The sequence below is a fragment of the Egretta garzetta genome, unplaced genomic scaffold (genome assembly GCF_000687185.1).
Source record: "Egretta garzetta isolate BGI_Z169 unplaced genomic scaffold, ASM68718v1 scaffold30, whole genome shotgun sequence".
In the NCBI taxonomy this organism is placed as follows: domain Eukaryota; kingdom Metazoa; phylum Chordata; class Aves; order Pelecaniformes; family Ardeidae; genus Egretta; species Egretta garzetta.
This window is the reverse complement of record NW_009258383.1, coordinates 2,208,642-2,235,967: the sequence shown is the minus strand read 5'-3', so window position 1 is coordinate 2,235,967 and position 27,326 is coordinate 2,208,642. Positions and strand designations below refer to the sequence as shown.

Below are 27,326 nucleotides of genomic sequence, written 5' to 3'. Positions count from 1 at the left end.
ACAGTTACAGTCATGTAAAACTAGACAAGCTGAAACACTTAAGAATGTTCTTCAGGGAACAGACTTGCATTAACAGTAGGGTTGGATAAGATGATCTAACAGAACACTCCCATCTCTAGTTTCTATGACGCAAAGATTACTTCTTGAAATATGAAATACAACAAATCAACTTGGCTTTAATGTGCATGCACCTCCAAGGGTATGTTATTTATGTATTTGTGTGCACTCAGCATACAATGCCATTTTCAGGCAGCACTTGAGAAATAATTTGTGACAAAAGAACATTAGCCTAACATATTTCAGTGTATTCGATTCAGATTTTCCTACTCTCTTTATAGGACTTCTGATTTTGAATAAGCAAGCCAAATGCTGCAACCATTCAGAGATCTTTCCAGTGGAATGGCTTAGGATAACCTTGCAAAGTAAAAGTGACAGCCATTTAATGTTGAAATGGGTGGCTTACCCTCTGATGACAAAAAGCGTGACTAAACCTATTGATGTATTGATGAGAACATATGTGGTCATACCATCTAATATTGCTCTTCTATTGTCCTGCTTAATTTCCTGGGACTCGCTGTCACCATACAGCCTTATATGGAACAAGAGTTAATAGCACAGCTAAATGAGCTACTCTTGCATTTGAATTGACATAGTAAATGAGCCTGTAAAAATGAAGTTGGATGCCTCGGGAAACTGCATTTTTTTTTCTGCACAGTTTTTATAACTCAAGTGGGTATTCCCTTAAAATTAACTTGCTTACTGGTGGGTTGGTTTTATATTTTTAGTTTAAGAATTCACATTCCTGTCTCTGTGTAACAAAGATCTTTATTGCAACAAGAAGAATCTCCAGCCTATCTGTACTTGAATACTGTAAAAAAAACCCCAAATATAAAAGCCTTGGTGAGGCATAATCTATAAAAGATTATTATGGTTGTTCCCTTCAGTTAATACTCAGATTTTTCTTGATGGATCCATAAATGAGACTACAGACACACTCTGAAATGAGGAGTTTTAGTTTATACTTAAGATGATAGAAAGCTTATATGCTTACTATATATGTTTTAAATTCTTGAACTTTCTGCCTGAACAGATCTGCTTTCTAGCAGGCTCAGTGCAGGTGATAACATTCAGCACATTCTTCATAGTGAAGACCTATGCTGGGTCTTCACATAAGGTTTCTATCTGGTTATGGAGCCTGTTTTCAGCGTGCAGGATTTGGCTTCAGAGGGGGAAGGCATTTTATGAAAACCAAGTAATTGCTTCCAGCAATACTCCTGGTGAGATTTCTGAAATTCAGAGGAATGGTAGAGTTTTCATTCCAGTTTCTGAAACTACATGCAGTTTGTACTGTTAAGCGTACGAGAATTAAAAAAACAAAACAAAACACCCACCCCACTGCCAAAACCCAACTATTTTTTTTTATGGATTTGCCACCAGGAGCTAATACTGGAATCTCTTCTGTATAATCCACTAGTAATATGCAATGTGTTGGAAGGGCACAGAGGTTTTTATCTTGCCTGATTTATTCAGACAAAAATTCATGTTCCTATATGGTCCTGCTAATCAACGAAAACAAATTTTGGGGGAAAGGAAGGAGAAGCAAGGGACTTTTGTCTCCTTAATGGACCAAAATCTGATTTAATTCTGCAGTGGCACACTGCCAGAGTACCCGCAGATGCTGAACTTGGTTGGAATTTGTCTTTCATGACCACTCCACTTTGATATGTGAAGATGCAGTCTGATCAAAGGATAGGGGCAATAAGGCAAACAGATTACAGTTCTCACATGAGAAGTAATGAGTGAAGCAAAATTTCCTTTCCATAACAACAAAGAACATTAAGATTTCTGCAGAAATGAGATGTCATGAATGAAAAATAATTTACCTGGAAGTATGAAAATTCCAAGTATTTCTTTACAGTCAGTCTTGAAGTAATTGTAATTTCAAGTGAATAGAGTGCTCATGTTCTTGCCTGTGTCACTGACTACCTAGAAATAAAAGCTCCAGAAATTTGTTTTATGACCCAACCCTTTGTAGCAATGCTCAGTTTCTATATTAAGAAATATTATAGTAATGAAGGATTAAAATGCACACGATCCCTTTTTGCAAGAATCTTTCTATTAGACTCACTTGTTCTGTAAAAACAGAATGCAAAAAATGGTCAAGAAAATAATCCTCAAACTTGAGCAACATTTTGCCATGAGATTTTTTCCATGTTGAACATGTTCTTCCTGGTTTTCCTTTTTGGATCCAGATGCCTTTATAAGGTACTTTCCTGACAGACATGAAACATATTACTAGCAGTGGAAAAGTGATAGTAAATTTGATGTTCCAAATAGATAAAAGTAGGTTTTAGACAGGAACTGAAATGCCCTTTCAATAACTACAGACCAAGACAGTTTCCTCACACACTGTTTCTATGAATTCGACCCTATGAGAATTTTCCCATCAAAAGCCAATTCAGCTGATAAAACTTTTGAAGAACTCAGGGACAACACAAGAAGTTTAATTAACAATACCTTGATAGTTATCACAATATCCTCACCCTAATATCCTAATCCTAAAGATTAGCATTTCTTTGGAGTGGAAGTCATAATCATAAAGAACATCAAGGGCAAAAGAACTAATTTACCCTACACTGTTTTCTCGCTCAGGCCCCAAGCAGTATTTCTTCAGGGCGTACTGGGACTCCTGCTCTCGGATTTCTCTCACTGCAAACTGTTTACAGCAGATACAGGATAAAGATGCCTTTGTAATGTCCCCTGTGTAAAAACATAATTTGGTGCACCTGTGTCTAAGATAAGATCCATTTTTATTTAATAAATATCTTAATTACCATCGTAGGTCTTCATTGGTCAAATATTCATGAAAGCATGCATGGAACTACAGTGAGCACTCAAATCTGCACTTGGAGCAGGCTATGTGTGGAAAGTGGTGTGTTCCTGAAAAAATGCCATTTATTTTTCTAATAATAGGGTAGGAAAACTCCATATGAAGAGCTTTCCCTAAATTAAGATCAGATTTGAAATCATGTATATCAATCCAGATGTTACGAAGTTAAATAACAGTGATTTAATAAGCACTTTCATAACATTTGACTGGCCTAGTTTTAAGTGATTTCTTCCGCAGCACTAAACATAGCTGATGTTAGTTAATAAAAGTGAATTTAAAATATATCATGGCACATAACTTCTTAGGTTACCTGAACTGTGACTAAGAGAGTATTTTTTAACAGCAAAACAACAGGATATGCAAAAAATCGCCAGCTGTTAGCAAACACAGTTTAAAGCCAGCTGCACTTCAAAATAAAACATCCCCAGTGACTTCTTCATGAAAGCAACCCAGATGTAGCAGTACAGGCATTACCAGAATCAGAAAGGATTTAATAACCTGTTTAAATTGCTTCGTTTACTAATACTGTATTCTTCCTGTTAAGGAACAAATAGAACAGGTTCATTTGGGGATTTTTTCCCTATGTTTCTGTATTACTTATATATGGGTTTTAGTAATACATAAACCCTTTATGTACTGAAGCTTATTTTCCTTGCATTGACTTTCAAAGAGCTGTAAAATTCAAGGATTAGGACAAGCTGCACCAGAGGCAATGCAAAGCCATTTGCCTAGCTGCTAGCAAGTCCTCCTCAAGAGGGGGGGAAGAAAAAGGTATATCAAAGGTTATCACAACTCTTTGATGCAGTTGTGGGTAATATAATACATTCACACAATGCCGCTGTATCAAACGCTGTCAGCAGTAAATCACAAAGCCCAGCACATTGATTTCCATCACCAGCCTGACACCACTAATGCATGTACGTCTTCATTAATATTATTTTATTTGCCAGTGGCTATTTAAAGAAGAATGCAGGAGAATGTAACATTGCATGTGGATCATTAGCTTTTAGTTACTATCCTAATGCCCTACACCGGCAAATGAAGTGTAAAACCAGCCACAGCCTCTGCCACCTGCGTCCCAGCCACTGCCCAGTGGTTAATATTTGGACTCTTTTTCATGCAGCTGGCCTTCTACTCAGTAGGAGCCCACTTTCTGTTCTTTGGGAACCACCATGAAATGTCATTTATCATGGCTATAGCAAAGGCCCCGTGTCTTTTTTTTTTTTTTTTCTAAATGGAAGAAACAGCTGTGCTTCCTACCTCAGCATTATTTAAATATTTAGTGAAGCGGCTGCCTAGTTTTGTCATCATGTAGTGATGATCAATAAGGACACAGGAGAGCACACACTAGCTGCCATAAGGACATAATGCCAGTAATTGCATAAAAATGCTAATGCTACAAACACACTTTTGATAACAAATTACCAAATTATCTTGGAATCCGATGGTAGGTGGGTTTCTCCACATCTCCCTTCCTCCCACTCTGGTAACCCACTAAGTGGTTTTAATGTAATTATGGCCCAGCTATGTACAACCATTGTATAAATAAAGCCCCAAGCCTGCCTGTGCTCCAGCAGAGCTCACTGTTAGATGTGCCAAATAAGCATAAGTGACCTTAACGTGCAACTACACCTCTCACATCAAACTGGAAGCGCTGTCTCAGATAACCCAGCAAAGCATAGAAATAAAAACCTAAAGCTCTTCTGTCACACACAATATACATTTGCTCTAATCTGATTTCTGATGTGGCAGTAGCTGAGCCTCTACACAAATCCCTGACATGTGAAATAAACTGTATTACTAGGGCTTTTTTCTAAGCTTTTCATAGTTCTTCAGTTTGTACAGGGCAGCAAAAATTCTGTAAGGGCTACAAATCTAGTACAAGAGCAGTACAATTTAATTTTTCATTTGAAACAGAACTCAGCACCTCTCTCCCTGAGCACCTGGATCTTTTTCAGACCTATATGAAATGCTCTGTGCAAGAGGACATCATTTATTGATATTATTGAAGATGTAATTATTCTGTTCTTCCCCCAATACTCTTGCATCATTTTTGTCAGGACACAAAATAATGACCTGGATTGCTGAAGTGGCATTCTGAGTCCTTCCTTGATCTTCCCTGCTGTCTATGTAATTTGAATATAAACATATGATTATGAAGGAAATGCTCAGTCTGCACTTATAGTGAGTTTAAAATGCTTCTATTAGCTGCATGGCTTCATTTGATCTCTATCACAGTAACACCACATAGCTTGACTGGACTTTTTAATAGCTCCCTTACTAAAATCATTATTGGGAGGAATGTTAAAAGATTTATTTCTGGCAAACTATTGAACCATTTTGCTTTGTGGAAAAAGATAATCAAAAATGGTTTAAAATCTTTTGTTGAGTTTAAAAAAAAACCACAAAAAACCCCAAAAAACTTAATTTCAAAGTGGATTTTCTTTTTAATTGGTAAATGTAAAAAAAAAAAAAAATCCAATGGTTCTTTTGACTAAAAAAAACATTTGAGAGGGCTTTTGGAGCAGTTTGCTCTCTTAAAGCATTTAAAAATTTTCTTTAGCCATTTCCATTTATTCTCTCATTCTCATTGTACTTCACAAACTGATACATGTATGTACTGAGGTACACAAAGATGTGGGACTCACAAGAACTGAACACATGTAGACTGAACTATAAGAGGGTGAGGAGAAAGAACTATTTGTGTTTCCCAACTACTTCCATCTTCTGGTGCAGTTGTCCTGCCTCACCCCAAGCAAGCTGAGCTTCTTGCTGAGAGTGACAGCAGTGCATCTTGGAAAGGAGGCGATTGCAAAACGTCACGGGCAGATGGGATGCGGAGTTTGCATACAGTTTGTGAAGACACCAGGTTGAATCCAATCTTTGGGAAAACAGGACAGTTTTAGGATAGATGAGAAGCTGAGATGCAGGGGGAATTCAGCTCTGTGAGGTGGAGAATGGTTTGAAGAAAACCAGACAGCTGATACAGAAGATGCTGCCTTCTCCTCTCTGATGGAGTTGCAGTATCACAACGTTCACATTTGGAGAAGTTTGTTCACCCTCCCCTCCCTTTCCTGGCTCTTGGTTCACCCACCCTTACACATCAAGGAATTACAGCAGCCAGAGGCCCGGTTATATTAGAAGTATTAGATATTCTAGTATTTATACTCTGCTACCCCTTTGAATGAAACAATCCTGCAGCTTCTAACTCCTGTCCCCAGGGGTCAAGACTTAGTGATACAGGGAAAAGCTAGATGAGATTTTCAGGAAAATGTAGCTTTTCATCCCACATTCCCTGATCTTGGCTACAGGACTAAACACAACCTAGTCATGCTTAGTTCCCTTCCTCAGCAAAAAAAAATCCTTGCTAGATCATCAGTTTCAGCACTACGCTGCAAGATTACTTTGACAAATATTATTTACCCACCCTTACGTAAGCATAAGGTCCTTTTAACTTTATCTTACAGTTACCTCTAGATTTTAACATAATCATTATTCTAAATTTAGGTTGTCTGTATTAAAGAAAGATATTTCACCAAACTACAAATAAATCATTATATCTTTCTGAAACTTGCTCAGAATATTATTTTTTCTCAAATGAAATGAGTTGTATGCATTTAAAAAGTCAAACACACATTAAAAAAAAATTAACGTCTTCCAGAGCATGAGATTTTCTTTGTAAGGAAAATTTTTTTTCCACATTTCTGTTTCTTGAATCAACATGCATTGCTTCTACTAATACATTTGAAGCTCTTACTAATTAAGAATTTGTACAGATTACAGAGATCCTGTGACCTCAAAACCTACAGGTTAAACGAAGCACCTCCACCTTGGTTTCTAACAGTCAAAACCCCAAGCACCTTCTTTATTCAACACAGGACTAAATGATGTTATCAAAAAGGAGCATGGTGCTATATATTGCACAGATCAAACTGCCCTTCCAAACCTGCAGGCCTAAATAAAATCTGTAGGTTTGAAAGAAAACTATTCAGTGATGTGTCACACACTGATTTACAGAACTGAGGCTGTACCCTCACATTCAGAGAATGCTGGTTTTGTCCTAGCTACAGCTGGGCATGGTGAAAGTCTGTCTTCTGCAAAACAAGTACCATATACTATCAAAGTACCACACTAAGACTACAAAAGTCAAGCAACAACTCAAGTCTCTTGCAAAGCACCAATGGCTCTTCTAAGTGGTGTGTCAACAGCAGGTACCAGCTGCCAACCGGTGGGGTGGCAGGAGGGCATTCCTTTAGGGCGACACTGAGCGAACCACACAGATAACGACACACAAGTTTTTTAACCTGTACCACTAATCTTGCTACTTATTTGTTTTATGTGCCTAAAAAAAAATCAGAACTAAAGCACCTACACAGAGCCTTGTGCAAGAACTCTGTACTTACCACATGTCAAGGCAGGTAGAATATTCTGTTGATCCCAGAAGAACATCTGGAGGCCTATACCATAGGGTTACCACTTCATTGGAATACGTATGGCTGGGAACTGATTTCGCTCTTGCAAGACCTGTGGGATAAATACAAATAAATTAATGCAAACAAAACTAAGAAATAATTTGCTGTATAGTTACGATCCTAAAAGGATATATGAGCACACATCACACAGTATGATGGCATGTTGCAAGCGTTTTTTTTTTTTTTTCTTCTAGTGTTGAAATAAGTTACTTAATGAAAGAACATGGTAGCACCTATCATTTAGCACCAGGCTAACAGAGCTGTGAATCTTATGAAGGAATAATAAAATACGCTTTTCATAATGACAACCACAGGCCCTGGAGAGATGCAAAGATACATTGTGGTATACCTAAATGAAAGAAAAATAAAAAAAGATTTTTGTTTCCATTAACTGCTCATCCTTAGGCATTGATAGTCTTTCATTTCAATGTTATTTAGAAAAAAGAAATGAAAAGGAAAGTCCCAGAAAAATAGTGCCACAGATGAGATTTGAGTTTTTTTAGGGGAGCCAAAGAAAACCTTCTAGAGTTTACACTGCAAACCTCAGCTTGCTTATTCAAGTTTATATTTGAAAGCAATAGACACGTTTACACATTACCATTCAAATAAATATTAATATTGCAGTAATACATCAGAAAATGGTATGTGCAAAATTCTTCTCTCTCAACAAATGTGTATTGGCAGTGCACCAATCTCAGAAGCAGAAATTATTTCAGTGAAACCTGTGGCCTACTAAAGATATACTATTTCAATAATTGTCTTTTAAGCTTGTCAGTCATTTAAAATAATTCACATTACTACACAACCATAATCTATATCATGTAAAATTGCAAAGATTTTAGGAAAGACTCTCATATGCTAAAACCAGTCTAACGGTTCTCCTACAGCAGCCTCTCTCCTCCAGGAAATGGAAAAAGATTTTCAGGGCTATGGTGAATGTTCCCATCACAGGCCTACAAACACCTTTTCCAAATAATCTGCTCCTAGTTACTGCCTTGAGACTGTCTGCTCCCTCGCTGGGAACACCAGACATACACAAGTAATGGAAATCAGGAGATTTCCTGATACTGGGGGTTTTTGTGTCTTCCTAAACAAAGAACTACCAATTTTCCTTTCAGAAAACAAATGAAATCACTAAAACAGAAGGTCATGTCTTACACTTTACAGAAACCAAAAAGCAAAGTCATACACTCAGAAAGAAATATGCAATATAATTCGCATCAGAGTACAGATGAGAGTCCTTTGCACCTCTATTCTTAATAGACTGGAGAAGCTATTTAAGAACAGTTAATCTCAGTGAATATATCTCCATAGTAATGATGGCAAATCTTGCCAGTAGGTTGCATTATCAGCTGATTATAGCAATTAGACCAGTGTAGGGGAATAATTTCACTTGTATGCCAGAATTTCATCTAATAAAAACCCTACATTTCAAATATGAATAACCTTTTTTTTTAAAGTTTTCAGACCTCCATCTCTTTTATGCTTGTGCACCTGGACACCAGCTTGATGAATAACTTGGCTCACACAGACAGTTTAGGATTGGCCAGGTACAGCCCCAAAGAGGCCAGAGGAGAGATCACATCACACGCTCTGCAGTGCCACCACCTCCAGAGAAATGTTTTTCCTTCTAGAAGATCAGAAACTACCAAATGCTGTAACTGGTGAAAAGTTCTTATTCCTAGGCCAGAAAAACATTAACAATTCTGAGCACCTATATCCCACATAACCAAACTGAAACAGTAGTCCCTGAATTTGTGGCTATGGACCTACTATTATTAAGCTAATTAAAAATTATGAAAGGATTTGAGAAGCCTGGATGGCGAATGCCTCCACCCTTCTTTGCCTTTCTGAGCCCCCTCTTAGTCTTGCCTGAGGGAAACTGGATTTGGTTGCAAAAGATTTCCTCTCTAATCTTCTATCTAGCTTTGATAGGAGAAAAGGCATAGGCAGGCAGGGAAAAGGCATTTTTAAGAAGCCAGGAACATCATGTGATTTGGGGAAAACTGTCAAAAAACTTTAGAGTTTGTGGGGTGAAAAATGTATTCAGGTCTCCATGACATGTCTTTGATCCACACACTCAAGAAATCTCCCGTGTAAGGAGGAATGAGTACCCAACTTGCCATACCAGAATCATACTGCAAATAATACAATATCCATGCTTGCCTGCCAGTTTATGGCACTTTACTGGCCAGGATGGAGCTTTGCAAGTGCTACAGTCAGCCCAAGCACGCCTTTCCTCCTCTTTGTGTGACCATTCAGCATGGAACCAGTCCTCCCACCCTGTTGGCCTGCTGCCCATCTTATTTCCTCGGCCCAGTGCTTCTAGATCTCCTCCACCTCTAATCCGTTCCAGGTTAACTAAAATCCATCCAATTTTCAAAGGATGGCCCTTTTGGGCTAATCCCAGACTGTTGGACAAATAAATGTTTTTCTTTAATCTGCTTTTCACTCCCAAAACACCATGGAAGCCTCATTTGAAGTTAGCTGCTACATCTGTTTTCTCAGTTAGAAGAAGATCATTACCGGACTGGAGAAAGTTATAACCAAAACCTTAATTTGTAAAAGCAAGTTGAGGCCATGCATTGGCATCAGACAGCATCACCAGGTTTAAGAGGTTTATGGGTACAGGCCATATGTTTTAAGTTGTGGCCAATTGGTTTCCTAGTTGGGCACATACACTACTTTGGAATCTAAATGGCCCAATGGAAAGCAGGAGGGAACAACTGAGGGAAATACTCATAAAGGCTAAAAATTGGCAGAGGATAATTTGGCACAGTGCCTCTGTTCAGTCAGTTGCTCTCCCTGCGCAGAACTGAAAGGACCTGAACTAGGCTAACACCTCGGAGGAGCTGCTTTCTCTCAGGGAGGAAGCAAAGTTTGCTTTTTCTGAGTAACACTCTGCACAAAGAAGGCGTTTGCAGTTATGAACACTTTCACTTGAAGACTCAAAATTAATGCAAACGTCTCTCATCACACTTAAGGCATGAAAAAATATCCTCATCTTTCAGATATATTTACAGTTTAAAAAGAATGCTATCAAAATATGCATGTGAAACATCAGCAAGATACTGCATTTCTTGTTTTGATGCTCCAGATGCAAATAGACGACAGTTACCAGGGTGGGGTTTTTTTCAGATATCCTTTTGCAAGAAAATTTGCTACATATTTTATACCCTTTTGCACATCCAAATATGCTTACTCATGCAAAATTTATTTAACCACATCCTTCAACTGAAAGAAAAATGAAGGGTAGGATTAATTAGCACAGCATGTTCGATCACTTTCTTTAAGGGTTCCCTGTCTGTTTCCATGGTTACACTACAGGAAGAGCGACAATCTCGTTTTAAAAAGACAGAGCTCATGGGGGATCATCAAAACTTCAAACCTTAATGGGCAGTGTGCATAAAAGCCAAAAGGTAAATGGAGAGATCACCAGGTGAGTACCCAATATTTACATATTGCTGCTTGAGCACTTTTCTGCCTGGGAAGGTGGAGGGAGGACCTCCTGACTAGCAGTGAACTCCCCTCCGGTTCCTGGGTCTTCCGAAAGATAAAAGGTCAACACGTGTCCTGCTGTTGCAGCCTTATTTTGAGAGAGGGAAGCCAAGCGTAAGGCCCAGTTATTAAAAGTCAGGTCGCGTCAGACTCACTGGGGAACTTGTGTGTGATTATGGGAAGAACAGACAGTGTTTAACATTCTCCAGGCACTTACTTCCATAGCCATTATTTATCCAAACTGAAAGAGGAAACTGTTCTGATGCTTTACATACTGCAAGGCTTGCACATCTACCTGTGCTGTGACACAAACCACAACTTTCTTTTAACTCATTCATTAAACAACAGCTCAGGATACCCTGCAATGCCCTGTATTTAAAATACAGGGAATGATCTATGCCTATGCACGTATATGTCTTTAATACACAAAACCTCCTCCTGCTTCCACCTCTGAATTTAAAAAAAATAAAAAAGTAAGAAGGTATTTCCTTCCTTGGTAAATACAATTTTCTCTGCTTTGTCTGGCTTTATCTTTTATCTCAGACTCAGAGGTTGTATCTGATTTTACCTAGCATTAGTTATTGACAAAACACACTGCACTGATTTATCACTGTAAGTCTTAAATTGTATTTGGCTTTTACGTGAGGCTGTAGCTATATCCAGACTCAAGACCTATTCAATACACACACCTTTGGCTACACGAGCGCAAATATTAATATTTGATATCTCTTTAGCTGCAGGATAGCTTTCTAGTCAAGTCCCTATGATAACCAGGAAGCCTTTGTTCACAGTGAATATGATTCTGCAAATGAGGAAGCCAGTCACATCTGCAAAAGCAAGGGCTTGCCAACCATATGCATGGTTTCCCTTTCCATTACACCTTAAATGTGTTGAGCTGTTTACTATTTTGATTTAGATATATCAAAAAGGGCTCTAGCAAGGCATATTACAAAAAAAATAAGGTTTTCTTGTTGCTGTTTTTCCTTGATTCAGATTCTTTTCATCCTTCCTTTTTTAGCCTCCTGTCTTGTTTATTTTAACAATTACCTAGAGTTTGAGGTAAACGGCTTATAAAACCATAACTATGATTCAGTAACAACATTAAAATATTGTTAATGTATTCTATTGTAGATCATGAACTGTCAACTTCACTTAACCTGTTTACTCAGCTACTCGTTTTCCAGCAGAAGCATATTTATTCAGTGAATACCTGAACGACAACAAAACAGAAGTAAAATGGGTGGAAACGCTGACACTGCTTCAATGAAGCAGTCAGTTCTCTAACCCAGAAGTCAGGCTGGGCAATCAAAAGCATCCTGCAGCCTTTAGGCCCCTCTGCTGTTCACCTGAACACATCCATCTCTAAGACGCAGCTTTACCAGAGCATCCGAGTTAAATTCCTTTCAAATAAGATAAATTACCTACAATATCCTATGTCCGAGTCCTAATATAGCCACTAGATTATGGTAGCGCTGTTCATTTATAAAAGTTACCCACTCTCAGGGAGAGCCTAATTAGGGAGCGCAGGAGTCTTCAAGAGACAGAGAGCATTAAGTAAGGCAAAAGGCAAGCGTGCCTCTCAGCCAGTCCGGTTTTTCCATCTCTATCAGTTGTTCTAATAAAAGATTATTTTCCCCTGCAAATCTTATCTCATGTGTGTCTTCAGACAATCACTGACAGTAATGCAGATGATAATTATTCTGGTCTGTGAGTGGGACTCAACCGTCAATTTGACAAAGTTACAGAAAGGGGAAACACAGAAATACTTTTTCTGCTACCAGAAAGAACGACTCTAGCCCTCATGAAAAGTGTTTTTCTTTTTTCAACAACTCCAGCACCATCTCTTTCGTCATCACCTCTTTCCTCTCTCCGAAAGGATCACAGGCAGTAGAAAAGTGGGATATGAGAAAGAGCTCAGCTGTTTGTACATTAAAAGATCCCTTTGATTAATTTGACTGAAAGCCATCCTAGCTATAAAAGCTGTTTATTTCCCTGCTTTAAAATCCTTATAAAAAATTTCTGACACATTTTGAAAAAGCCCACTGATGCTGAACATGCACCATGAGTGCCAAATTCATTCACTGTCTATTAGCAGAAAGAAACACACTAAAAATTCGGTTTCAATCAGAAAGTAGTATGGAAGTGCAAAAGAAATACATGTTCCATTTTCGACACTGGGAAAATATATCTATTCCCATGGCCTTCTGGGTCAGCATGAGTATGTTCAAACTGCCTCTGCTAGTCTGGAAGCAGAAAAATAACAGTGTGTGCAGGAAAAAAAAAAAGAAACAATCTGCACCAACACTGTAAGCAAAAGCTAACAGAACTCAAGGATAGCAACCAATTTCGCATCAAAGATAACTTCTGCATTAGTGAAAAGGCTTGGATTCATTATGGGTATAGTATACGTGCCCACAATACCTTAACAGTTGACTGATTTAAATTTTGCTTTCCAGATTCTGGATTTTTACTTAATGATCCTCAGTTTGCTGTCTCACAAAAAATCTATCTGAAGATGATGCCCTCTACGCCTAATAACATCCCAGCATGAACACACCACTTTGCTAATAAGGCTGTAAGTGAAAATGTCAGAATTATTCCTTCCACAGTGAAGTTATTAGGTTTGAAGCAAAGAGTTAACAATGGCTGAACAGATGGTTTTAAATTGGGAAGATCTGCAGAGCGCAGGGAGGAAGTTCTAGAAAGGACAAACAGGCAGAAAATAATTCTCCACTGAAAACGAGAGGTAATGCATCTCAGGATATTTTAATCCCTGAGAAAAGGGAGAAAACCGGGAAGCAGCTTTGAATGAATGAGCCCGATACTGGACAATTATTTGAGTTTGAAAGAGAATAATAATGATAACAAAAAAAAATGTATGTATGTGGGCTTGCTGAAGACCAGAAAGGTAACAGACCACTTTCCTACGGTTTTGAGGTATAAATGTTTCACTGTCATTAGGATTTTCCCCTAACAAATCAAAGGAATTCAGAAAAGAAAAAATGAAGTGATCCAGGGGGAACGTGTTGTATGGAGACAAACTGAGCGCTGTGGATGTGCAATTTGGTGAAATGTAGTAGCCCATCAAGCACCGACCACAGACGTTAATAGCTTACTGCAGGCTATTGTGTATGAAGTTAACAATTTACCATGATCCCTATCTCTACAACTAAAAGCAGGACTGCAAGAGCCATTTTTGGATGACTGCTTCTGGGGTTCAAGTAAAAAGGAGCCAACCCTTATCAACTGGTACCTTGATAACTTAGCACTTGATAAAAGTGCTGTAGGTACTTGACATATTGCATGAGACAGGCTAAATATGACACACCAGTAAAAAAATAACTACGCTTGCTCTGTGCTGTGTAAGACTTATCTTTTTTAGAAAATCATCACATGTGATCAACACTAGTTCAGGTGCTAAGAGGACTGAACACACACCAGATTGAAGCCCATCATATACAGGGCAGCACTACCATTTAAATCCTTCTAGTTTAATGTTGTATTAAATCCAGCAGCTGAAGAACTGTTAAATAAGCACAATTTGGTGCTAATGTAGTGATTCGCAGTCATCCAAACAGAAACACAAACCCTAAGTTTCATCGAGAGTTTTATATTCAAATATGTAATCCCAGTTGGTTACATTAAGGTAATTTTGTTTCTTAGCTGACCATACAACACTGGCACGGGCAAGGTGATGCCACAGCAAACACATGCTACTCTCTCCCTCCATTAATGGGGTCCACAGCTTAGTGCAGTTTATCTGTGGAGCGCTGGAACACTGATGAGAGGCAACGATATTCGCATGACCATTGGGATGTTGCTCTATGGAGCTATTTGTTCCAGTGGGATACCACAATTTTGCTGATCCATCATTTCCCATCTAGAGGTAAAATATCTGGAGAACTTTGACAAAGAGAATACCTCAAGTCATGGTCAGGTACTAACAGCCTAATCAAGTGCCTGCGAATTTATTTAGAAACAGATCAGAACCCAGGAACTAGTTAATTTTACAAGAACAGGGCTACATGGAGAAGCAGGTATTCGGACAAGTTTAACATCTACAAACACACAGTACTTTTGAAAAGCAGATCTAACAACTATTATATTTATAAATCAAACAACACTACCATTTGACATTACCCTGCAGGAGTGGAATTTGTGAATTTGAAAAACTGTCAGCACATGGGTATTGAAACCATCAATTCTTACAGTACAAGGTCTGACTTACGTTGTAACAGCACAAAGCCGCAGCAGCAGCCACTGACTCCTGGCCCCTGCACTGCACAGCCGATGCAATTAAGCTTGATGTGCCTGCTCTTCCAGCTCAGGTGTCACCCGAGCATCCATTTCCATGCTGCAGGACGCAGCTGCGTCTGTTCCATTATCCAGCCCTGCCTGGCACAAATGGTTCTCTAGCGATCATGGAGTTTAATCCAGGCTGCCTCCAGTACCTGAGCCAGACTATTTATAGATAAGACAAATACTCAGCTGATTCTTGTAACTGCTACAATACATTATACTCTGCAGCTTACGTATTTCCTTAGCAGATAAAACACCGTCTTGGCCATTCTGCCAAAGAGCTCCAGTACATTTTGCATGTGCTATCACATTAGTGCATACGTTCACATACTAGGTAACACCCATGGCATCTAAAAACACCTATGACTGCTCTGGCTTATGTCAGAGAAAAATTATCTAAAAACATCAGTACAGTACAGCACCGGCATTGGTGCAAAACAAACAAAAATTAAAAAAAAAAAAAAACAAAAAAACACCCCTACCCCAAAACAGTTACTTCAAAGCTTTTTGAAATGCATCAAAGAACAAAATGACCATAGGAGAATTAGTTTTCACTAATTTAAAAATTATTTTCACTTTGCTTTCAAGTATGAAACCATTAAGAAAACCTGTGTAAGTACTGTTGCTTCTGTAAAGCAGTATTCTAAAGCAACATCTTACGACAGGAGTCTCTGGAGTCTCCGATTCACCTGTTCAATTGAATTGCTCCTCAAAACTCATTTAATGCATATGTCATCTTAAATTAGCTGAATCACAAATCTTAGAAGAAAAGTTTTATGAGAGATATTCCAATATGCTTAGGTCTAAATGATTATTTGACTTTGCATCAGTAATCAGGCATCTGTATTCCTGCGGAACCACCTAATCAGTTCTTAATACAATCTTGTCAGAGAAAAAGAAGAAATGAAAACAGACAATTTCATTTTTAAAAGAGTTACATTAGAAGAGCATTAAGGCTGTGCCTTAACAGTATCTGGAAATATGTAGTTAAAAAGCAAATGTTTCTCATGCGGCATCTTTCTCTACAGTGATACTGGAACACTGAAATGCCACTGCCAGGACACCAAAATTGGAGCTATATGACCAAATCTAGTCTATTATGTACAGATGTAAGCCTACTAAGTCCATAGAATTGCAGAACCCTGTATTGTAACTGAGTAAAACAAGTGAAAATTTGTGTACTGAAACCAAGCCATTCTTTTATCTATTCTTTCATTCAACTTAAAGGCTACGGATGTACTTCTCCATGCAATGCTAGATAAACACTACTTGTAGATTGCAAGCAAAGGATCCCTGATAGTATTTTGACCACAAACAATATACTATTGTCATATTATTAGTATCTTTGAAACATTTCGTGTTTTATTTAAATTGTTTACTATTTCAAGTTTGTATGTATGAGCAAATTGTAAGTACAGGTGAGCACATTTCATTTAGCATTTGCAACCTGTGTAGCAAAGCTGGTGGTAATCCTGAGCACTGTAAGATAGAATGGGCAAAGAACTGCCAAAGTTTCAAGAAGCTATCATCAGGCATGTGTGTTTATAAAGTACATTTCAGTGAAAAACTGCATTTTTTTCTTATTCCTTTTTTAAAAAAAAAAATAATTTTTTTCTTAAGGTCTACAGACAGTTCAAAGCTGAGTCAAATTTCCAGCCTGCTTGAAGAGTCCATAATTTAACATCAGTGATGACAGCATCGACATTAAAAGTTTTTCCATTCTAATGCCTCATCCTCAGTATCTGCTTTTACAAACAAATGAACCCACAGCAGTTAATACCTAACTTAAAGGCCATTGCAATGAAATAACCTTAAAAGCAAATATAGCCACAAGAACTAACATAACTGAAAAAATTGATGTCCAAGTGACTTAAAAATCGGTGCAATAAGAAGGATGTGAATATCATCATAGAATGTTTTGGGTTGGAAGGGACCCCTAGAGGTCATCTAGTCCAACCCCCCTGAAGTGAGCAGGGACACTGCTAACGAGATCAGGTTGCTCAGAGCCCCGTCCAACCTGGCCTTGAATGTTTCCAGGGATGGGGCCTCCACTACCTCTCTGGGCAACCTGTTCCAGTGTTTTACCACCCCCATTGTAAAGAATTTCTTCCTTATATCCAGTCTAAACCTACCCTGTTTTAGTTTAAAACCATTACCCCGTGTCCTGTCACAGCTGGCCCTACTAAAAAGATTTTCTCCATCTTTCCTATAGGCCCCCTTTAGGTGCTGAAAGGCCGCAATCAGGTCTCCCCGCAGCCTTCTCTTCCCCAGGCTGAACAAGCCCAACTCTCTCAACCTGTCCTCATAGGAGAGGTGCTCCAGCCCTCGGATCATTTTTGTAGCCCTTGAATATGTTCATAGCTGTGGGTGGGAATGAAAGAGATGACATCTAAAAGTCTCCTTCTCCCTTATTTCCAATGACCACAAAAAAACATTCCTATAATATCTGACATATCATGAGCCATAAAAGCCAAAGGTGGGAAAAGCTGAACTGACCTTGGAGGAGAGCTTTGGGCACCTTTACCAAGGTGAAGATCTAACCAGCCATTCCCCCTACCATGTAACACAAAGTCACGCAGCAGCATTTCCTCCTCATGCAAAGCAGCTGTTAGTGTTCTCACATCACCCAGACAAAAAGCCGCTGGTTCCTGACCTCCCACTTTTAATATTGGTACCTTTGTGTTTTTCAACATTTCACTTGACCTCTTGGACTTATAGTTTGATTATTTGTAACATATATAAGGGTGGCTATGTGGAGTTAACATTTGTGCTGCTCTTTGGAAATGTAAATCATTGGAGAAGTGTTAAATATTACTAAGACAAACACTGCCTGACCTCTTCTGGCTATCATGAAGGCCAATTGCTGCAGTGGAAATTCTCATCTTAATGCAGACAGACCTGCAAGCATGATTTTCATTTACATCAGTACAAACTGTGCATCTATAAATATATTAATATATCCAGCACTGTGTCCTTCAGAAGGAATGAAAAAACCCTGCATAAATTATTCAAAAATACCTAGATAAGAAGTGACTGTACTGCAGTAAGGTAAGGTTTTGAAGTGTCTGGGGCAAAACAAACATTATAAATTACAGAGCCATCACCTCTTTAAAATGCCATCTCAGTTATGGAATTATTTCATATTGTGTTAAATGGCACATTTCTCTTAATGAACTGCCAGTCTCTGTTCATGTTAATCTTTTTCTTTGCATATCAATATTTTTGTTCTGATTTATGATGAATACTTTCTTCTTTAATCCACACCATTTTCCAGTTCTCTTTTAATTTCCAAATGGCTGATTATTTCCTGTGTAAAATAAACCTGCATTACTATTAACACATTAATGAAATTAAAATAGTTTTAAAATCTGGCATAATTTTCTCACTATGTAATACAGTATGTTCTCTTAAATAAGGAAACATTAAACAAAACCATAATCAGACCAAAAAAGGAAAGTTGAAGAGCACTATGGGATCAACCAGGATAGCTATATTCAAAAATTTTACCATGACCATAGTCATCGTTTTCCCCCATAACTGCCAGAACAGAAACAAGCAACAAAGCTTCAGAACAATAAAGTTCTAAAGAAAGTATTTTAAATACAGGTGCTTGTAGCCACGGCAGTCTAAAGACTAAGGCTATAAAAGAAGCAAGATGTGTAGGAAGAGAAAACGTTCTCATATAAAACTGATAGGAGAACATGGTCATGTGACTGAATAATGCTTTTTTTCAATTAAAAACCTGCCTTGTTATTACTGCCCAGATTTTAAATACATTTACAGATTCATTTGGATGGATGCATCTCTCTTGTACAGACAGCAGATCACAGTGCTTTTTGTGCAATTACCACGTAACAGCCTGGTTGACACTTAGGTGGGGAATGCAAGACAAGATAAAAAATCATGACTGTGGTAATAATGCAAGATCACAGTCAGCATCAAGCTAGCTGCAGTACAGATGACATCTAAATCCCATGTTGTTCTTAAGTACAAAACACTGAAACAGATTTTTCATCACAGTTGTTTTAATGGTGTCATAACCAACTTCCTTTATTGCCCTTAATGGATAATTAAGATGCTTTGCTCCTATTTAAAGGCTCAATATAACTCTAACTTGTAACAATGGGAAACTGGATTGAACCCTAAGTAATCTGAGATGTGTTTAACAGGGGACCCATCTATGAGTCACACCAATCTCCAGCTCCTTAATGGTTTAAAAAAAAATAAAAATTAAGTTTTCCTTATCAGCCAATAATCCTACACAGTGCTTCTCAGTGGGAAGGGCTTAAGTTACAGCACCTACTTTAGTAATAGGTGAAAAGGCTGGTATATTTGAAGAATTTTGATTTCAACTGTTAAAAAGCAATTAGTGAAGACTGACACAGCCAAAAATTCAGTGTGTGGCTCTACTTTGTATTTACTGTTACTAGAGAGAAGTTAAAGTCTTAGTTGAATAAAACTATGAAAGTCACAATTTTTGCAAAGGGCTGTCTCCAGATAGGAAACCTGTGTCAAATCTATTCTTTCCCCATAGACTATCAAACCCAATTTCTGTCCATAAGGTATTTTTCCTGCATTGACTCTCACAATGGCGATTTTTTAATTTAGATTTACCTGATACCTCAATAAAACCATCAGATCTATGAAGCAAATTAGACTGAGATCCACAACAGGAATGACAAACCAAATAGATATGAGAAACAAGAAGCATCTGCAACGGCACTAGACCACAGTCTCCTACATCTTCACCTCTAAAACAGTGCACAGAGGAACTCTTCAGCCCAAATGCCAGAAGTGAAATCTACCCATTTGCACTGCTGTCACTTGAGATTTCCTGCCACCTACACATCTCCTCTCCCTCTCCACCACAGATCTCTTCTGGGCAAGATAAGGGAAGGTCACGAGCACAGCACGTGAAGCCCTTGCTCCTGGGAGGTGAGGGGAAGGAGGCAGCTTTGGCTACTCTCCAGCAGCAGCCAGTTATACTGTTAGAAACAAGAAGGCCAATGGCATCCTGGCTTGTATCAGAAATAGTGTGGCCAGCAGGAGTAGGGAAGTGATCGTGCCCCTGTACTCGGTGCTGGTGAGGCCACACCTTGAATACTGGGTTCAGTTTTGGGCCCCTCACAGCAGGAAAAATGTTGCATTGCTGGAACATGTCCAGAGGAGAGCCACAAAGCTGGTGAGGGGTCTAGAACACAAGTCATATGAGGAGTGGCTGACGGAACTGGGGATGTTTAGTCTGGAGAAGAGGAGGCTCTGGGGAGACCTTATCGCCCTCTACAGCTACCTGAAAGGAGGCTGTAGTGAGGTGGGGGTCGGCCTCTTCTCCCTGGTAATGGACAATAGGACGAGGGGAAATGGTCTGAAGTTGCGCCAGGGCAGGTTTAGGCTAGACATTAGGAAAAACTTCTTCACTGAAAGGGTTGTCAGACTCTGGAATGGGCAGTTGAGTCCTCATCCCTGGAGGTATTTAGAAGAAGGATAGATGAGGTGCGTAGGGACATGGTTTAGTGGTGGGATGTCAGGGTTAGGTTAAAGGTTGGACTTTATGATATTCAAGGTCTTTTCCAACCAAAGCGATTCTATGATTCTATAAACTGAGAAGGAACATCTGGGGGTGGAGGGCAAGCCTGTCATCCTGGGAGAGTAAATAACTAACATAGCACCTTCTATGTGTCTCTGGGTCCACAATACCCACAGCATTCACAGCCTTCAACTTTAAGCCTTCCTCCAAGAGAAAAGGTTTGAAGGTCCCCTAGCTACCTATCAGCTCCACTCCTGAGCTTTGGCCTCCTTTTCCCTGGATCTAGAAAGCAACAAGGACAGGAAAGGCTTTTTGCACTGACTTGGTAGTGTGCCTTCGAGGTTACACCAGTACAAACACACACAGTCTCACACTGCTGCTCCGGGCCTCCAGCCCGGCTGCCACCATGAACAGCATCATTAGCTTCTGCTCTCAATGGAAAACACTGTATTTACAGTTAATTACAGAAATAACTGTCTTCTATAAAGACCTGCAAGCTAATTCAAGATTGAGCAGTTCAGGTTTCACCTTCCAGGTTCCCACTTCCTTTTTTTCCAACTTACAACATTGTCACTGAAGTAATCTTCATTTCTTGATATTTAATACAAAAAAAGCCCTCAAAGAAACCCATTACTGACCTTCCTGGGGGCTACAAGAACAAATTCTTCAGATTTCAAAGACTGTTATCAGAGGGGAACAGGCTGCACCTGAGGTAACAGCAACCTCCCACAGGAAAATGGGAAAGAAATGCCTTTTTCTTTCTCTGTTCAATTCAGACAGGGTGTTAGAGGGGTCTGTGGACCCACATGTGGGGTGAGCTGGTTCCCTTTATCCGAGACAACAACGTTTCAGACAGCGTCCACCATTTCTACAGCCCCGATAGGGCCCGACCGTGCCATGGCCTGCTGTTCCTCGAGCTCGCTTGAAGCCAGGAAGATCAGAGGTAGCCAGCCTACATAACTAGAGACACTCTCGGAGGAGTTTTGCAAACATTGTCATCAAGCATTGCCGACAATATAAAGTACCAGCTGTTCAGGCACTGTAACAACTCATACCAGCATCTTCAAGAACTGATGCTCTGTGGAGCATTTACACAGAAAAACATAACAGTTATCCATGCAACCAATTTTTTATGCTATCCAACCTTTCATATGAATCTTATATGGTACATTATGAAGAAATTCCTTATGGGATTCTTACTGTGAAAAAAGATTTTTTTTCAAGTTGACAACATAGCTTTTAACAGTAAACTATACAGCAACGGTCTTGTCCCTCGTGACATATCCCTGACATGCTCCCCACAGAAAAATCTATATGGAAATTCATGGAAACATCCTCTTTAATACTCAGCTGCCGTTTTAGACTGCAACTCCACTGAGTATAATTCTCTTTATTACAGACCTCAAGCCTCTTTGCTCCTGCTATCTATTATTAATCATCCCCTGTATCTAGAAGGATGCATGGTTCAACCACAGTTACTTGATTCTTTCTTTTACTACATCACAGGGCTTTATATTAATAAAACTCTGAAAGCTTAAGGCAGAACTTCCACCACAATGCAGACCTCCTGCAGCTCCTTCCTCATGCAAGGAGATCTCCAAAGACAACAAAAAGCTGGCAGGAAAAGCTTCAGGGTCAGTGTTAGTTGGGAAAGTAAAGCAAAGACATTGCCATTAAGATTCTCAGGCTGTTTTTCTCTCCAAAGCCCCCTCCCACAGAGAAGAAAAAGCAACCCTCTGACTGAAAGCACTAAAGCACTAAGTTCCTGATGCTCTTTCTCACTCACCTTGCAACACTAGAATTTGTTGTGGTGTTACAACAGTTTGAAGATTTTTTTAAAGGGCCAAAACTAACAAAAATCAGGACAGAGAACAGGAGGGAAGGGGAAATGTCTATTCAAGTCTTAATAATAACAACAACAATAGTATCAATCAGCAAGTTTTCCTATCCTTGCAAACTATAGCCAAGCTAACAATACATTCTAGACATGTTGTTTCATACTTTGAAATAGTATTTTGCACTTCTGCCTCTCAGGTACCTTCAGTCATATTCATACACTGTGCCTTGGAGCCACGGCATACTAAAAAGAATGGCATCCCAATTAAAAGCTGTGACTACACTGGAGGTCCTTGCACTTACAATAACTGCACAATCCAAAATAAGAGACCAAACAGGTCTTCAAACTTCTCATTCACCCACTTTCTGCAGTTCACGTCTATTGAAGGCCTAGCAGAAAAGACAAATGGGAAAGGTGGCTGCAGGGAAGTTTCACAAACAAGCAATCCCCTGAAATACAATCCCCAGCAGGAGGCTGATCAACTCACAGATAAAGCAGAACAAGGGTCCTACTAGCAATTTGGCCAGTTTCTCTCCCAGCCTCAGGAGCACTACCACTGCCTCACATGCTAGTTAAGTTTAAATGTTTTGTTCTCTATACCCATGCACCCTGAGGATTTTCTCAATGCATTGAAAGATGATGTCGATGTGCCTATCCTCAAAAGCTATGCAAATGTTTTATCCAAAAACTTCTGTTAACAAGTATAACTACATATTTTTCAACCCCTTTAGTTAAGGATATGTAAGAGTAACCATACTATGATCAGATTAAATGTCTGTATTGTCCCTGGAAGAGGCAGATATTAGGCTGTTAGTGGATGTTCTGGGACGTAAAATAAACAAGGCACAAAAAGAGTAAATCCTTCCTGGAAAGTCCCACATGGAAGGTGGGACCCACCTCCTACTTGATTGTTATCAGCTATTTAGGGACTTTGAGATGGAGTTTATTTAGTATGATAATCTGGATGCAAACATAACTGATTAGCCAATCTTGTTTTGTATCAGTATACATAATAGTTATATGCCAACACCCAATTACTAAAAAAAAAAACAAAACAAAAAAAGCATGGTATATACCAAGTCAAAGAACCACACATGAAGGAGAATTTGCCTAGTCCAGCCTGCCGGATTGTTCAAGGCTTTGTCCAGTCACTGAAGCAAATGGAGATTTCACCACCTCTTTGGGCTGCTCCAACGCTGAAGTACTCTCTTAGCAAACATTTCCAGCCCTATACCAAGTTCTGTTTTAACTTACGACCATTATCCTTCATTCTCCTGTTGTGCACCTCAGTGAAGAACACCTTCCTGCTATGCACCATCATCTTTTTGGTAACCCTCTCTTAAGTACTGGGAGACTGCACAGCTAACTAGTCCTTTCACTATAGAAGGCAATCCCATGGATGAAACGTGATTTACCTTAATTAAAACCAGCAAACACTTTCTTCGGATGTACAGAAATTACTTCCAAGCAGATTGACTCCATCATTTTCCCAGAGATGGTGGTTGACCAAGCTGCAGTACCCCAGAGGTTCCTTCCTGCCTTTCTTGAAAATGGGTACAACATTAACCTTTCCACAGTTATTTGGGACCTCCCCAAATCTACACAGATAGATGTATCAAAGATGATAGAGAGCAGCCTGGCATCAGTCAGCTTTCCCAGTACCCTCAGAAGGCCTCCTGCCTGCACCCATGAAGTTGCATGGGTCAAGATTTCTCAGAAGACCCCTAACTCAATTCTCTTCCACTCACCCCTTTCCTCCCTGAACCCCATCTCTGAGAACAAAAGCCTGTGAAATCTTATTCATGAAGACCAAGACAAGGAAGTCATGGAGCACCTCAGCCTTATCAGAGTCTGCTGTGACTAAATTACCTGGCCCTTAGCTCTGGGCCTACATTTTCCACAAAATTATTGCTTCTCTCCCTCATGCTCTTCCAGCATCTTACCTTTGCCTCCTCAACACCCTGTTGTTGCCCACCTCCTCCTTCACATCAACACATTTTCCTCCCAGATGTCTTAATTTCCTCACAGAGCTTCTGTTGCTACCATCTAAACCCTCCCAACGACCCAGACCCTTCTGACAGTGGCCACTTAGAAGCATCTTCATGCTGAGTCAAAGACAGTAAGCCTAGCTTGTCTGTTCCTCTGGTGTTTTCATTTCTATTTGCTCCTGTAGCCTTTGGTGCCCATTTCTTAGAGGTTCAAAGTGACATTTTGAAAATAAGGGATCACTGAAATGACACATGCCACTGGTTATAATATGTTCAATATGAATACGAATCACACATTTGCTTAGACAACTGGTTTGCTTACATTAATAATCACCTGATCGCAACTACCTCTTGAAAAAAGATATTCTTAGCGTTTGATCTTTGAGTTCATGCTCCTATCCACTGCCATACAGCCACTTGACACTGTTTATGGTTAAGATAAATGCATTTATTCTAGAAACATACCTTGCTTTTAAAACTGTGTAATGACTTTCCTAAACAAAGCCTCAAAGATTTTCTTTTTTTAAGTCAATACACGTCCAAAGGCCAAATAAATGCATCTATGTACAGATCAAAGAAAAGTTAAAGTGAAAAAATGACTAACCAAAGGCTAAGGAACAGCTATGGAGGCCAGTCTGTGCGGTAACTAGCATTAAGCACAAGGCTCTATTCACTTAAGTTTGTAATTGCTTATGGCATTACTCATTAAAGGTTTATAATACTTTATTTCTACTCAAGACAGACATATGTGCGGGGGAAAATAAACAAACCCATAGACAGCCAAATTCACACCACAGGATCAAAAATAATTCTTGCACTTCATTTCGTAAGGAGAATTCCTAATATACTTCAATATCCTCTGGAATTATAATTACATTGAAAAAAAGAATGCTGGAATGGAGTTCAAGGACTATTTTTCATAGCAACAACTATTCAAGGTGTAGTTTCCCCTATTATATCTTCTCAAGAAAGCCATTTTTTATAGCTCATCCATTTTTAATTTGGTAAAGCCTGTATGTTCTGTTCTCCCTTTTCATTTGACTGCTGAGTCTTCTCATAAATGTTCATTTCCTAGCAGCTATAGCACAATGAACAGAAAAGCAAACCACCGTTCATCTGAACAAAAGACACTCCCACACAGTGGAGTATCTATGTCTGGGAGCCCTGCTGTAGAAAAACACATGCCCACGGTTATTCAAAGATTCCACTTCAGCCACAGTGCAATGCACTGGCAGGCATGAATAGCCTTTCTTTTACCTTGTTTATTCAAGAACTATGATCCACTACAGCCTGCTTTTAAGTATTTGATATTCTACACTGAGGAGATTAAATAAGCCTGACACCAAATGAAAAACTTCAGCCCTGCTGTTGATTTTTTGTAAACTTATGAAACAAAAATCTGAAGGTCTTGTCCTTAGAGACTAAAAGGCCTTTGCTCTAGGATTTTATATTTACTGTGCTAGCAAAGTCAACCATATCTCTGACAGAAACTGCTTTCTTGATAGGTTCTCTCCTGCCTTGAGTGCATTTGAAAGCAAAACACCCATCTCTCTAATTTCCATACTGCTCCTCATGTAATTAATCAAATATGCAATCTAAACCAACTTCCTTTCCAAGTGCATTATTATTGTGAATTAGTCATTCATGGGAGAAAAACATAAAAGAGAAACAGGACTGTATTTTACATCTTGTTTAAGAAGAGTCTTTTGTACTGGGAAGGTGAAAGATGGGCTATAATAATCCAATGTTTAAAGAAGAAAATAGGCACAGGGATGCACACAGAGAGCACGCGGGTGTGCTCTCATTTCTCATGCCTCCAGTGAAAGAAGTCATGACCCTTCAGACTTTAACCTCATCACTTCTAATTTTTCATCTTCGTTCTCAGAAGAGAAATTTAACCCATCTGGTTTTCAATTTTACGAGGTCATGAGCCATGAAAGAAAACCTAGCTTTAAAAAAAAATAAATGGAGATATATAATCTTCACTTGGTGTATGAGAGTAGATTACTCAGATGTTTCTGTTAGGTCAGGACAAATTTACGAGACAAAAAAAACCCTCTCCACAATATTACACATTTATGTGTCCACTACCAGGTATTTCTTCTTGGTTGTGCTTATAGATCTCTAGTCTCTCTCTCAAAATCATACACAACGGTCAACCTTAAATTCCTGCCTACACAAACCTAGGAAAATCCTGCCTTTGATGTCATCACCGGGTAATTTAGCCTAGTGCTGCAATGAGGCAATAATTTAATCAGAAATTATGGTTACATTTCCTGCTGTAGCAGGGCAAAACCACACATCCCACCCTTTCTTCTGCTCTATGGCAATGTCAGGCAATACATCCAGAGAGGTCAACCTACGTCTGAGCTGGACATTTCATTGATCAGTTCACACCGCCAGCAAGGCATTTAACAGTGCTGGTGAAAGGTGGGGTTTTTTTGTTTTCTTAAAAACATAGCTGAAAAGTTTGCAGCCTCCCTCTCCCCAGCCACAAAAGCCATAGAGTTTCAGCAACACCCCCCCTACACACACCCTCTGCAAAACCCCCACACCGTATGAAACATTTGTAAGATGATCCACAGAGTTTTCAGTATCTACCAAAGCTAGAGCACCATCATCACAGCCTCCTGAAGGACATAATATGAGGAAATCAGAGAAGTTCATAGTGGTTTATACATATATATAACAAAACTAGTCATCTCAAACAGCACAGCACCTTCAACAGAGGACTAACTCATATCACTTAATGATTCACCTATTTCATGTGTTTTAAGAGATGAAATCTCATAGTAAAATGCAACATGCAGGAATG

The 27,326-nt window shown here is 39.2% G+C and overlaps 1 protein-coding gene across 1 annotated transcript in view; it reads right to left on the bottom strand.

The window, feature by feature from the left end:
- CDK14 (cyclin dependent kinase 14) overlaps positions 1-27,326 on the bottom strand; it is a 316,876-nt gene that overhangs the window by 129,131 nt on the left and 160,419 nt on the right. Inside the window, exon 8 of the mRNA XM_035897109.1 lies at positions 7,294-7,414. Within this exon, the coding sequence (XP_035753002.1) occupies positions 7,294-7,414 (121 nt within the window). The remainder of the gene's footprint in view (positions 1-7,293; positions 7,415-27,326) is intronic.